The following is a 15674-nucleotide window of genomic DNA, read 5'->3' as shown; positions in this document are numbered from 1 at the left end:
TTTTACGTATTTAAGAAGTTTACTCATGTTTTAAAATATCCCCAATAGGTGCTTTAATTTTCGTGGTGAGGATGAATGTTTTCCCAGGCATCTCTTCTCTAATTGTATTTCTGCTGATACAAACTGCCTTTTCATATCGATTACTAATCAGTATGAAATTATTGATATAAAATAAAGACATCAGTATCTTTATGCTTTTTCTGGTTAATTAATCCAGCAGATTCCTTAAAATTCTAGACGGTTTTGATCACTTATAAATTTGACATTGTATCACCAGTGTGATGCAGAGACCAGGTTAATTTCCTCTACTGATTAACCTTGTTAAGTTTTTTGTTTGTTTGTTTGTTTTAATTTATTACTTTTCGGCTGGACTGGGTCTTCCTTGCTGCTCCAGCTTTTCTCTGGTTGTGGTGAGTGGGGTCTACTGTTTGTTGCAGTGCGTGGGATTCTCATTGTGGTGCTTCTCTTGTTGCGGAGCACAGGCTCAGTGGTTGTGGTCCATGACTTAGTTGCTTTGCAGCATGTGGGATCTTCCTGGACCAGAGACTGAACTCGTGTCTCTTGCGTTGGCATAGAGATTCTTTACCACGGAGCCACCAGGGAAGCCCCCACCCCTAGTTATGTTTTAATCATTCCTCCTTTCTGCTCTCTGATCCTGAAGGAATCCTACCTTGGCTGTGTCTTGTGACCCCAGGCAGGCTAATGAAACATCTTATGCAAAATCATTTGTTTCCTCTTCAGGAATATGGGGAGCTCCCTGCTGGGGATGTTAACAGAACCCTTGGAGTTCTTTGGAGGACTACTTTTTATGGCAGGGTAGCTCCTTAAGCTGAAAATGTCAAAGATGATGCACTTTTAAAAATATTTCAGTTTTGTTTACATTTCATATAGAGGTTTACTGTGTAAAATCTTTTTAAAATCTTTTTTTTGCTATTTATTTATTTTTTGTTGGGAACGTCTTCTTAAAGCAAGACATAATTGAGCTGGTAGACAGTCTATCACTGGATACACATGTGAAAAAAAATCGTCTCTAAATTAACAGTAATTTAGGGAAAAAATAAGCAGTAACTTAAATTGTGATGGCTTGTGTCATTCTGAGACTTAGAACAAAAGTGAAGTTGTTTCTAAAACTGTCAACTGATAAAAAGCCCAACTTATGGGAAATTAAGCAGCCTCTTGAGAAATCATAACCAGCTACCTGTCACTTTCCTATCATAGTACCTGTGGCTCACTTCCTGAGATACAGTCATTAGAGTCATCAGATGGTTAAAATGTTGTGTTTACTGTGTGTTTGTTCTTTACTTATAAATTATAAATCACACACCTAGTATTTTCCAGATAAGTCATTAGAGCAGTGTGTCTAGATGACACACCGTAAGTAAATTCTCACTGTCATACTTTTTATGAGAGGAGAGATGTTACTTCTCTAAATGAACCCACAGAGTTTCTTCCCTTTTCCAGAAACTCTTCTTTGTCTCTCATATGATAATTGTGTCTCAAAACTCATTTTATATCTGCATCGCCATTCCTTCCCTGCAAATAGCTGCATAACGCCATTTTTGTAGATTCCATATATATGCATTAATATACTAAATTTGTTTTCCTCTTTATGACTCTGTATATTAAATAACAGGCTCTAGGTTCACTACCTCACTAGAAATGACTAAAGTTTGTTCTTTTTTAAGGCCGAGTAATATTCCATTGTATATATGTACCACATCTTCTTTGTCCTTCTTCTGTTGATGAACATGTAGATTGCTTCCAATACACTCTTGTTCATGTTTGGCCTATATCATAATGAAAAGGAAAAAGCTCTTTTTAAAAAGCGAGCTTCTGGTTGATAGTTCTAGGTTCTAAACCTACAAATTTTACAGCTACTTCATGCTGTGGTTATGTAAATATTTTGGTAAACTTAATGGATCTGATCTGCTAATTGGTGAATTTTTTTGTTTCTGTGCTCGATACAAAATATTTAAAATATGAAAGACAGCTTAGCTGTAAGATTCTTACTGGAAGAATTGGTCCAAGTTTTGTTTTTTGAAGTTCTCAAAGTACTTAGTACATAATGTTTGCTCAGATGCCTCTTGCCATGGCTAAAAGTGCCTAGTTAAAGTGACTTAATATTTGGTCACCTCAGTATTCTTATGAGTAATAAAGATAAAAATACCTATTCAATTATGCTGTGAATCACTAAATTAACAATTGTATTATCTTTGAGGCATTTAGTTTAAATGTCCTAAAGCAACTGTTTTATACCCATTTTAGATGTGAGCTGTGCTTTTTTTTTTTTTTTTTGAAGTATAGTTGATTTATAATGTTTCAGGTGTACAGCAAAGTGATTGAGTTACACATATACATGTATTCTTTTTTAGATTTTTCCTATTGTAGGTTATTACAAGATATTGACTATAATTCTCTGTGCTATATATAGTAGATCTTGGCTGATTATTTTATATTAATATATAGGAGTATATATCTGTTAATCCTACTTTATCTCTCCATTCTTTCCCCTTCATTAACCTTAATTTTGTTTCCTAGTCTGTGACTCTATGTCTATTTTGTAAATAAGTTCATTTATATCATTTTTTTAGATTCTACATATAAGTGATATCCATATGATTTTTGTCTTTCTTTGTCTAATTTACTTCCCTTAGTATGATAATCTCTTGGTCCATTTCTGTTGCTGCAAATGGTATTACTTCATTCTTTTTTTATGGCTGAATAATATTCCGTTATGGAGATTCCCAAGTGGCTCAGTGGTAAAGAATCTGCCTGCCAGTGCAGGAGTCTCTGGAGCATGGGTTCAGGGATCAATCCCTGGGTCAGAAAGATCTCCTGGAGGAGGAAATAGCAGCCCACTCCAGTATTCTTGCCTGGGAAATCCCATGGACAGAGGAGCTGCAGTCTGTGGTGTCGCAAAGAATCAGACACGACTTAGTGAATGGGCATGTAGGCACGCAGTATGCCATTATGTAGATGGATGGATGGATAGATAATGTCCACCACTTCTTTATCCATTCATCTGTAAATGGACATTCAGGTTGCCTCCCTGTCCTGACTCTTGTAAACAGTTGATCAGTGCTTATTGTTAATTTCATAACACTTATGTTGATGTGAAATTCCCTTGGGGAGCACAGACTGCCTTTTACTGGCCAGCATGACTTGCAAGGAGGCCAGGTCACATGAGTCCCCAGTTTCCCTCCTGCTGAGAGCACGTGCTAGACTCTATAGGAGGGAAGAGATCGTGCAGTTGGAGAGTGTATTTGAGCACCTTATGGGGTGGTGTTGCTCCTCTGCCATCTTACTGTATTTTCATCAGCATTTTAGGAGAGTGGCAAAAATCAGTGCCAGTCACAGATGGTCTTCCTGCTCAGTAATTATTGAGAATCCATCAGAAAGGCAAGAAGAGAGAGGGCAAAAATAGAAAGGGAGAGAGGACATTTGGATGAAGGGAGAATTTTTTTGTTAAAAGTTTTCTTCTCTAGTGGTTGCAAAACACATATTTCATATGTGTGCTTGGGTGACATTTTTGAGAGAAGCACAAAAGAGCCTGTGCCCCAAGAAGGAGGCTTGACAGCTGGTCTGCAGGACAGGAGAGTGGCCGTGGTGAGAGCAGTTTCATCAGGCTGAAATGGGTGCTAATAAGTGTTTCTACAGTGCTGGTGGCACCTCCCTGCAGAGGTTTTGTTCTCTTTGAGATTTGCTCCTGAGTTCATTTATTTCTCTGCAGGCTTCACTTTCCCTATTTCACAAGGTTTCCCATCAGAAAAGACATATTCTTTAGGACCATTTTAGTACCAGCTGAGGGAGACGGGGGAGGGATAAAGTATTTTGTTGTTTGAAGGATGAGATCAAATTTAAAATTACAAATTGACAAGAAAAGGCTTTCTTAACTGAGCAGGCAGAGCTCAGTTTTAGATTGTCTCAGGGGGCTATTTCCATAAGCCTTAAAAGCAGTCATGGGCTCTGAAATCCATGTGGGTTATGTCCATGACTTATTCATGCTGCAGGATGAAATCGGGTGGAATAGGAAATGTGAGTATAATGACCAGACATATGCTGTAGGGCAGCATACATGTGTGATGGTGTGTGCACGGCACACACATACACACACACACACACACACATTCAGACGCACATATAGTCAACACAAAACTCTCATGAAAAAGGGCATCATATCAACTTAAAAAAAATGGTCACAACCCAAAAGTTGGAAGTTGTATTTTATTTGGTGGGAATTTTTAAGACTTCAAGCGTGAGAGACAGCATCTCAATGTGGAGGGAACTTCCCTGAGGAGGAGGTGAGGGGAGGAGCCAGGTTACATAGAAGGTTTGCAACAAAGGGCAGGTAGTCTGAACATCAAAAGAGTATTACGAATTAAGGAAAACTAGATATACCAAGTTAAGGAATTTAGCACTTTTCTATGTATGGGAAGATGCAAGAGTCTGGGCTGGCTGAAATCATTCCTTTTATGGGCATCTCAGCCATTCTGAGTCAGTATCCTGTGTTTTCACATCTTGAGCTCCTTTGGGGCTTACCATAGGGAGTGGCTGAAGCCTGATGACTGCTAGATCGCAGGTATTGTTCTCTTTCCTGGATGCCCTGAGGCTCACATTGGAAGGCTGCAATCACTGATGACTGTGTCATCCTTGTTTACTGATATGGCAGGAAATCTCTCAAGTTCATCAGATGCTGCTTCTCTGTTAGCAAAGGTTCTCTCTTCCTATTACATTTGTCCTGTGCACCAAGATTCTCGAATTTTGCAGAAGAATCCCTCAGGTTTCCTCAGCCTTTAAAAATCTAGAGCCTGGAACACCAATGCAAATTTTAATGATAGGGTAGAAGGGAGTAACCAACTGTATGTCATTATTGCCGCTGTCACCAACAATGATGGAAGATAGACTAATCAAATGCATGTGCCAATGGGTATGATTAAGCTAAATTTAATTCACCCAAAGAGTTGAGAATACGAACATCACATGTTCTCATAACAGAGTTTTCCTTTTCAGAGAAACCAAAATAATGATTCTTAAAGACCTGCCGAGCTGTCTGGTGAGACAGCCCCTTTTGAAGCTAACTCCATTCCATAGAGATCTTTTTATTGGCCCTGCTATACTCTCTCCATTTCTGTACTTGTGACTTAAGCGTGTTTTTTTATTTGAACACAGAATTTTGATGTTAATTTGAATCCTGATTTCTTTTATTTATTTGCCCAGTTGGGGTATTTTTGTAGGGTAAAAGACTGTCATAAGGACATACTGACAAAGGGGACCCAATGACTCTTTGAAAATGCATTTTATCACAATCCAAACATTGAAGTAGTCATTGAAAATTAAATATTCAACCATATAGGGGCATTGTTAAAAACAGAATTAATAGTCTAGAATGTGAATGCTTTGAAGTCTTATCATCAGTTTGTGAGTTGACTTTACTTCTATAATAGGCAAGTGATACATTCAGACAATTAAAAGGCACCTTTTCCTCTGACCTGCCATCCCTTTAGGCACAACTGGGACTTCACCCCAGGATTCCAGAGTTGCTAGAAGATGCTAAACATAAATGTTCACACTTTCTTCTGCACACTCACCGTATAACTCTAGTGCAGGAAGTACTAGTGAAGTGTCCTCTTCTAAACTGGATGGGCTTCCCTGGTGGCTCAGCAGTAAAGAATCTGCCTGTAATGCAGGAGACCCGGGTTCGATTCCTGGGTCGGGAAGATCCCTTGGAGGAAGAAATGGCTACCCTCTCCAGTATTCCCGCCAGAAGAATCCCGTCAACAGAGGAACCCAGTGGGATACAGTCCATGGGGTTGCAAAGTGTTGGACACGGCTTAACAACTCAACAACAGACTTGAAGCCACATCATAATTCCTCATGACCATGTGCAGAAGTAAAGGGTTCCTTCCCAAAGCTTAAATGTAGGGGCAAGACTGATTGAGTTGAAGATTTTCTAAAATTTCAGTAATAATGTTCCTCTCCTTTGAAGAAAGGCAACTTAAACGTTACCATTTGAGGTGAAAAATGATAGCACCAGTTGGGTTTTGGACGGGCAGGTGGAAATATGTCGAGCTAAATGCTGAAGACTTGAAGACGATTTAGAAAAGCCAGGCATTAGGAGGTCTAAAGTACATAGTAAACATGATGATCATTGTCAGTAACTCTTCGGCTTGTGTTATATGGCAAACACTGTCCAAAGTGCCTTTATATGTGTTAATCGTTATTTGTGAGGGCTACATAGATGTGGCAGTTGAGCGACTCTGGAGGAAGAAAATAGGGACTTCTTGTTCCCCAGGGAACAGGTACAAAATAAAGAGAGACTTTTTTAAAAAAATTAGTATTAGAGAAAGAGAAATACCATGTGATGTCACTTGTATGTGGAATGTAAAAAATACGACTAGTGAGTGTAATAAAAAAGAAGCAGATGGAGAGAATGGAGAACAGATGGAGAGAACAAACTGGTGTTACCATTAAGGAGAGAAAAAGGTTAAGGGCAGGACTTACCTGGTGGTCCAGTGGTTAAAGCTTCACGTTTCCAGTGCAGGAGTCATAGGTTCAAGCCCTGGTTGGGGAACTAAGATCCCACTATGCCTATAGACAAAGGCAAAAATAAATAAATAGTTTAAATTTTTTTTAAAAAAAAAGAAAAGGAAGAAGAGGCAATACTGGGTAGGGAATTAAGAGGTACAAATTCTTAGATATAAAATAAGCTAAAAGGTTATGTTGAACTACATGAGGACAATAGCTAGTATTTTACAATATCTATAAATGGGGTGAAACATTTAAAACTGTGAATCACTCTATGGTACACCTGTAATTTATATGACACTGTACAGCAGCTGTACTTCAATAAAAAGAATAATGTGTGTGGACGAGCTACTTGGGTAGTTTCTGAACTGTTTAAAGGTGGAGGACCTTTGCCTGTGCCCGTGGGGACAGTCCAGACCCAGCTGCTTCCAGAGGGCAGAAGGAAATTAGGAAGGAAGACGGTCCAGGTCGAGCAGGAGCTTAGACCAATGTCACACACCTGTCCTTGGAAACCCTCTGCCTAACTGCACAAAACTGCACACCAGAAGTGCTAGATCTTGTAAGAAAAACAGCGCTGACCATTCAAATCTATGCATCTTTGTATAACCAGTAGCAACAGATTGTTGTTGTTGTTCAGTTGCCAAGTCATGTCTGATTCTTTGTTACCCTATAGACTATAGCCCACCAGGCTTCTCTGTCCACGGGATTCTCCAAGCCAGAATACTGGAGTGGGTTGCCATTTCCTTCTCCAGCGGATCTTTCCGAACCAGGGGTCAAACCCGCATCTCCCTAACTCGAGAATCCGTCTTTTGCCCTGTGCTGAGGACTCTCTCATCCTCCCCCTCACTAGAGGGGGCCCAGGAGTCACTCCTTTCAGCTGGAGACCGCTTTACGCCAGCTGAAACATAGGATCTCGGGCTTGTCTGAACTCAGGAGGGGAGCAGAACCTTTACGGCTTCTTCATCTAGGCTCGCAGTTTCCCAGGAAGCTTAACAGAATAGAAAGAGGAATAGCTCCAAAGAGCCACTGAACTTCATGTTGCTTTTGACCCTAAGCAAAGGTATTTCTGCAGGAGTTTTAGCTTTGTCGAATGGGCATCACGTTGCCCTTTACTGAAGAGAAAAATTGCCCTTGATCGCTAAAACCTTAATGTTCTGCAAAAACTGCACTTGAGCTGAAGGGGGACTCTGCTCTTCTATGGATGTCACACCCCGGTTTGCTAATCCTATTAGCTAATTTGCATTGCAGCAACATGCCATGTAACATGACATTCTGGCTCAAAAAGGGAAAAAAGGAGAAAGTATACAAGTCAGGAGGACTTCCCTGGTGGCTCAGAAGGTAAAGAATCTGCCTGCAATGCAGGAGACCCAGGTTCGATCCCTGGGTCAGGAAGATCCCCTGGAGAAGGGAATGGCAACCCACTCCAGTATTCTTGCCTGGAGAATTCCGAGTACAGGAGGGCCTGGAGGTCTGCAGTCCATGGGGTCACAAAGAGTCGGACACGACTGTAGTGATTCAATATGCACATGCAAGTCACGATCATTTCAGTATTTGCAGTTCATAACACCTGAATTTCACCTTGACCTCAAGATAAAAATGTCTCTATACTTTAGACCACTTAAGAAGCTGACAGAGCATTTTGTGCTGGGTGAAGTTGAATGGAGTCAGTATTGAAGGTCAGGCTGTGTAGTGGGAAAAATAGTATCTTAGAGAACTCCAGTGATTCCTGAACAACTACAATAGGAAGTTACCCAGTTTATTCCAGCCTGTGTAAAGAGACCCTTCATCTACACATCCAGATTCAACCTCCCCAGATGCAGGAGACCTTGCCCTTGTATGCACATCAACACGTTTACCACCTCTGGTCACCACATGTAAGTGATGGAAACACTCCAAGGAATAATATTCTTTTTTTGGTATGTTTTGTTTTGTGCATTTTCTTTATATATTTTTAACATATTTCTATATATTTTTATTTTCTTTACTTTTGGCTGCCCTGGGTCTTAGCTGATGCACGCAGGCTTCCCCTAGTTGCAGTGAGTGGGTTTTTCTTGTTGTAGAGCATAGGCTGGAGGGTGAGTGCCCTTGAGTAGTTATTGCTCCACAGCATGTGGAATCTTCTTGGACCTGAGATTTAAACTGTTATCCCCTGCATTGGCAGGGGGATTCTTTGGCACTGGACCACCAGGGAAGTCCAGAAATAATATTCTTGACAATGTGATGATACTAAAGGTTTTGGTGTTTCAGAGTCGGCTTCAAGTCTGTGTCACGCCTTGGCCTCATCAGTGGGAACATTCAAGATTGTGACTATGTTGCCGATGCCACAGCCCCAAATGACGGAATGTGGAATCAATTTTCTTATTTTACTAAAAGCAATAAAGCACAGTTTTTAAGTCTTGTTGTAAACATCGTAGCCAGCTATAAGTTTGTGATGGGGTTGGTCAACCCTGTGTCTCTTGAAGAGATTCCCACCCCCCCCACCACCCATTTTGTAGAATATAGCTAACCCCAATCATTTCAGTGATATTCTCGTCCACACATTCAGTCCCCATCTCTTTCTTCAACCACGCTTGCTGTTGTTGCTTATTACTGAAATATGTGTTCCCTAACCCCTCCCTTGTGGCTTGGCTTTCATATTTCCAGGTACATAACATTCATCTCTTGAAAAATTGCTGTATTTTCAAATAGCGCTTGTAATTTTCCTTCACTGTCGTGAAGGGGTTTGTTTTCTCCATATGTGCTCGCATGGCACAGGAGGAAACCTGGGGTTATTGGAGTGTAGTGAGATGAGTAATGAGATGGAAACTCAGAGGCTTTAAGTTCGGGGTTTGCCACTGACTCATCCTTAAACCTGGATAAGATGCCTCCTGGTCTCTCTGTGATGCAGTTCCTGTTTTTCTTAAATGGCATTAGCAAGAGCTCATCTCAGAAAGTGGTCTTGAGAGGTAACAACTAGATGCAAACATTTTGTAATATTGATCCCTTAATAATAGTCTATTAATTTTTTAAGGATATATCTACATTTTTTTTTAGTTCTCCTAATAATTCTCTGAGAAAGGTAGTCTCATTTTGCTGTTTTGCTGTTTAAGAAACCACAGCATGTAGATGAGAGAAAAACTCCACACCTTTTCTAGGATTGTGTATGTATGTTTATAGATATATGTGAGCATTTACTAAAATATATTGGGTTGGCCAAAAAGTTGTTCAGGTTTTTCTATGAGATGTAATGGAAAAGCCCAAACAAACTTTCTGGCCAACCCAATATATACCCACAAGCATTCATACATGTAAATTGAAAATTATGGTTCACAGTGATGGAAATTTTTAAAGGAACAGTCAACTGAGGGTAATAGTCGTTTTCCACAGTAGAAATGTCCAACTACCCTGAGTAGTATTTTTTTTTCACTTTGATTCTCCAAATTTACTTGTTCTTCCCTCTGAGAATTTCAATACATTTTTTCCTCTCTGCTAAAGAAGACTTGTGATGACCAGTTTTCCCTTTTATCCTAGAAGATTTTATCTTATGCATTGTGATATACAAAATTCCTATCATTATTATATTTGCCATTTCTTGAACCTTTCAAGTGACCTTTCCTAAGATCAGGGTGCCTGGGAAGCTTGCGTCAGTATGGAAACTCTTGGTCATTCATGGGTGGGTTAGTGCCGAGGATGAGAAGATGAAAGGAGTTACAGAGACTTCTGTGAATGACCATCCCTGGGCACAACCACTGACCAGTAGACTTCATCACCCTCCCCACCTCCGGTCAAGGAGCCAGTTGTGCGAGCAGTGGGGGAGGAGCAGTGGTGCTGAACTGCAAGAAAATCATCATCCTGTATTGACGACAAAGAACATCATCATGTCTATACAGTTTCTAAGGTTCCTCAAACCAGACCAGCCTGTTCCCTTTCTCTAGATTATATGGAAATCTTAGAGCGGCTGTGGTGACTCAGTGGTGGTACCATGATAGAATCGTGCTGTCTAGAGATGATGAAGAAATTCAAAATCTACACAGCCTGCTATGGCAGCATCTGGCCCACGTGGCTGTTGAGTGCTTGAAATGTGGGTCGTGTGGCTAAGGATCTAAACTTTCAATGTTACAGATTTTTTTTTTTTAATCCAGGTGCTGAATGTTTTTTTTTTAAATATAATTTTATTTATTTTAATTGGAGGCTAATTACTTTACAATATTGTATTGGTTTTGCCATACATCAACATGAATCTACCACAGGTGTACACGTGTTCCCCATCCTGAACCCCCCTCCCATCTCCCTCCCCATACCATCCTTCTGGGTCATCCCAGTGCACCAGCCCCGAGCATCCTGTATCATGCATCAAATCTGGACTGGCAATTCATTTCATATATGATATTATACATGTTTTTTATTTATCTTTTTAAAAATTGAAGTACAGTCAATTTGCAATGTTGTAATGTTGTGTTAATTTCTGTTGTATGGCAAAGAGAATCAGATAAATATACATATATATATATACACACATTCTTTTTTATATTTTTCCCATTATGATTTATCTCAGGATATTTAATACCATTCCCTATGATATACAGTAGTACCTTGTTATCCATTCTGTATGTAATAGTTTGCATGTACCAACCCCAAGCTCCCAAATATTCCTTCCCTGTTGTTCAGTCGCTAAGTTATGTCTGACTCTTTGTGACCCCGTGAACTGCAGCATGCCAGGCTTCCCTGTCCTTCACTATCTCCCAGAGTTTGCTCAAACTAATGTCCACTGAATCCATTCTTTCCCCACATTATCCAGCAGTTTGACTTCTGGGCATATATCTGGACAAAACTATAATTCAAAAAGATACACACACCCTAATGTTTATAGCAGCACAATTCACAATAGCCAAGACATAAATGTCCATTGACAGATGAACAGATAAAGAAGATGTGATACATACAGGCACACACACACACAATGTAATGCAACTCAGCCATAGAGCAAAATAATGCCATTTGCAGGAACATGAATGCAACTACAGATTATCATACTAAGTGAAGTATGTCAGAGAGAGAAAGACAAGTTTCCTATAATATCACTTACATATGGAATCTAAAATATGACTCAACATTACAGATTTTTAGTTAATTTCTTAAAAAAAAACTACATGTGGCTAGTGACCATCAGATTGAACAGTGCAGAGAAAACCATGCATGTTCCGTAGGAGGCTAATCACAGTGACATCAAGGGACTTTGCCATCCACTCATCTTGAGAACACTTTGGGGGTAAAAAGAGGTGAAAGAAAGAGGACTTTGAAAGCCAAGGTCAAGTGTGTAGAATTGCAGTGTTGACCCATGGACATGATGATGGCTTCTCAGAAATGACCAGGAAGTAGTTTTTCATATTGTGACCCTCCTTTGATTTTTTTTTTTTTTTTTGCAGGCTCCTTCATGTTGGTGAACACGTCTGGGAGACCCGAGGGACAGAGAGCCCACCTCCTCCTACCTCAGCTGAAGGAGAATGACACCCACTGCATTGACTTTCACTACTTTGTGTCTAGCAAGAGTAATTCTGCCCCTGGGTCACTCAATGTCTACGTGAAGGTCAATAATGGGCCTTTGGGGAGCCCTATCTGGAATATATCTGGAGACCCTAACCGTACATGGAACAGGGCAGAACTGGCCATCAGTACCTTCTGGCCTAACTTTTATCAGGTATGCCCTTTATTTTTCATCTCCTGTTTTGAAATATCCTCTAACTTCTGAAAATATAAATCATTTTTCTATTAGTCTAATTGGAGAATGGATAAGAAGCATTGGTATATTTAGACGGAGGTAAAGAAAGTTTGTGCTCTTGGATAGGGAATATATTAAAGCTTTGTTTGTACATTACCTTGAGAAATGAGTAAAAAGCTAAAAAGTTAAGCTTGTTTTGTATATATCAAGTTAAGAAAATAGAAACAGTCATCTGTAGCAGGGCAGGAAGTACTGTTTGTAAGGATGTTTAACTTTCTGTGTTGTGTGTGTGTGTTCAGTGCTCGATTGTGTCCGACTCTTTGCAACCCCATGGACTGTAGCCCACCAGGCTCTTCTATCCATGGAATTCTCCAGGCATGAATATGGGAGTGGGTTGCCATTTCCTCCTTCAGGGGATATTCCTGGACCATGATGGATCGAACCCACTTCTCCTGCATCTTCTGCCTTCGCAGGCAGATTCTTGACCACCGCGCCACCTGGGAAGCCAGCAGTACACATGTAAATTGCTAAAATCTGTTCAGGGTGCACTTCGGCAATACATTTTAGAAGTGTTAAAAAATTAGATAAGTCTAATTTTAGCAATCTACTATTAGGAGTTCATCTTAAGGAAATAATGAAGACCGGTTGCAACTAATTAGCTACAAGGATATTCATGGCGGTGTGTTTACAATAATGAAAAATCAGAAACAGTATTACATTTCTAACAATAGAGGATGAGTTAATGTATGCCACCTCAATACAAAAACTCATTTTGCAACCATTAAGAATAACATTACAAAAGATCATTTAGTAATATATATAAGCTTATGTTCTTAAGTGGATTAAACTGGTATAAAATCAGAAAGCATCATTTTGGATTCACTTTTAAATTAAATACATATGTATTAATACATAAATATGTATATATAATTGGCCTTCCCTGTTGGCTTAGATGGTAAAAGAATCCGCCTGCAATTCAGGAGACCCAGGTTCTATTCCTGGGTCAGGAAGATTCCCTGGAGAAAGGAATTTCAACCCACTCCAGTATTCTTGCCTGAAAATTCCCATGGGCAGAGGAGCCTGGCAGGCTACAATCCATGGGGTCACAAGGGTCAGACACCACTGAGTGACTAACACTTTCACTTTTCACATACATAATTAAACTATATGGTGAAGTAAATAAATGAAAAAGTGGTATAGCTCCAGCTAGTGACTTAAGTTTTTCTTTCCTTCAGATGTCATAGCCTAAGTTTTGCACAATGCCCATGTGCTATTTTTATGTATAAAACAAACAAAAAAAAGGGTAAACAGTAATTTTTCCTCCAGAGGAAAAATGCTCTACTTACTGCATATCCTTCTTTTTTATAAATGTATTGATAACCTGTCAGGGGCATAATTAAAAAGTATGGCCTTTAGGACAAAGTTTCTTCTTTTGTTGGATTAAAATGGAAGCAAGGGTTTGGCTAAGGTAGGTGTCAGAAGGGTCTATGTGATGGCCGAAGCTAAGAGTCTGTTTTGAGAAACTCCTTTTGAAGGAAACCTTCCTACAGTAACACTAGTGGTTAAAACGAGTATCGCTTGCCAGTGCAGGAGACAACGGGAGACGTGGGTTCATTCCCTAGGTCGGGACAATCCCTTGGAGCAGGAAATGGCAACGCATTCCAGTATTGCCTGGAAAATCCCATAAACAGAGGAAGCTGGTGGGCTACAGTCCATGGGGTTGCGCAGAGGACTGAGCGCTCACAGTAGAGAAGGCCCGCGGGTGCCCATCTGGAACCTGCACGAGAGTCTTCCTTGGTCTGCTTGGCCTCCAGACAAGATCAGAAGGTGCATCCTGCTTAAAACTTCTAAGACTCAACTCTTGCAGGACCCTCCACAGCTACCAGAGCCCACCGCATACATTTAGTTTTGATACTGGCTACATTCCAGTGCCTAGATCCCAATGCCACAGTTAAGCGTTGGAATGCTACAACTAAGGATCTCAAATGCTGCAACAAAGACCCAACAAAACAGAATAAATATTTTAAAAAAATAAATAAAGGAAGTGACACCTTTTTGAGACCGTTTCTCACTGCCCAGGGACTCTGCTTCCCCCAGACACTCCCATTATTTAGGCTACAAGATATTAATACATGATAAAGATCTAGCAAATTAATGTGGAGTGACCATATGCATAAAATACTACCATATTAAAATACTTTATATTCATATAGTACTTTATTTCTATGAGAGGCTCTTTACACTTTTGAAGGTAGTTTTGATCTCATGAGTTAAAATTGGTGAATGAAATTTAAGGAATTTCATTTTATACTGTTATGATTTCACATTATAATATTGCTCCAAAATGGGTAGCATCATCATCTAGTAAAAGAACACGTGCTTTGCATCAGATAGAACTGGATTTGGATATGAAATCGGTTTTAAGCTTGGGCAACTTAAACTTATGAGCCTTCCTACTTACAGGACTAAGTTAAAGACAGGGCGAGGCGTGAAGAGGAAGGCAAAGCACAACTTGGATGTTCTCATCTCTCAATAAATGGTGGTAATTTATGGAGATTCAGATTTGTGGAAAACAGAAAAAAGGAGAAGTGGATAAGAGTTGATGCTTTCTCCTGCTAAGTCACTCCTTAAATGTGTTTGGTGCTGTGGCAGAAAGTGTGCAATGAAAACAGTTTCCGGGAACAAATCATTCATTGAAATACTCGGTGAAAGGGAAGAACCCAGGGCTTTGCCACCAGAACATTATAGCAAGGTAGCCCTGGAGCTGCATTATGGTGCTCTGCCTACCCCTGGGGAGCAGGTGCTCTGGGCGGGGGAGGGCAGGAATGGGGTGCTGTGCTGAGCTCCTTCTATCTGTCCTGTCTCTGATCCTCCCTTACTTTTGTCAAGAATGTCTGTTTCTCCCATATCTTTGGCTTCAAGATCCTGAGTCAGTTCTCATCTCAGTCAGAATCTGAGTCTTGTAAGTTATTGGGTTTGGGAAGGTTTTCAGTGCAACTGAACACCACTGGCCTGTGTATTTCGGATAAATATAGTCTGTTCTCTTGGGCATCCCTTTGTTTTTATAACCTGTCTGCTCACATGGTCTTTATTAGAACGTGTAGCTTTTCAAAACGTTTCTTGGCAGAGTGGAGTGTTCTTGCCACAGTAGTCATTTTGTGGAGTTTTCCTATTTGTGGGAAAATAGTATACTGCAGGTACCCGTCAGGATGATGATTTGCGTGGAACACAGGCACTTGCAGGTTAATTACTGTTCATTAACACACAAACCGTCAAGGGTATGGAGCTTGAAAGTGAGAGTGAAGTCTCAGTCTTGTCCGACTCTTTGCCACGCCATGGACTTTAGCCCGCCAGGCTCCTCCGTCCGTGGAATTTTCCAGGCAAGAATACTGGAGTGGGTTGCCATTTGATTACCACGTACTTAATTCCTCAATTAGTGTTTGTCCTAACC

General features: G+C 40.2%; 1 protein-coding gene across 6 annotated transcripts in view; it reads left to right on the top strand.

Annotated features, from left to right (window-relative positions):
• PTPRM (protein tyrosine phosphatase receptor type M) overlaps window positions 1–15674 on the top strand; it is a 660655-nt gene that overhangs the window by 229344 nt on the left and 415637 nt on the right. For all 6 annotated transcript variants that reach the window (XM_040264647.1, XM_040264643.1, XM_040264646.1 and 3 more), the window contains exon 3: window positions 11931–12202. In XM_040264647.1, the coding sequence (XP_040120581.1) occupies window positions 11931–12202 (272 nt within the window). The remainder of the gene's footprint in view (window positions 1–11930; window positions 12203–15674) is intronic.

Source organism: Oryx dammah, unplaced genomic scaffold, assembly GCF_014754425.2.
Source record: "Oryx dammah isolate SB20612 unplaced genomic scaffold, SCBI_Odam_1.1 HiC_scaffold_22, whole genome shotgun sequence".
Classification (NCBI taxonomy): domain Eukaryota; kingdom Metazoa; phylum Chordata; class Mammalia; order Artiodactyla; family Bovidae; genus Oryx; species Oryx dammah.
This window is presented reverse-complemented; position numbering and strand designations above follow the sequence as displayed.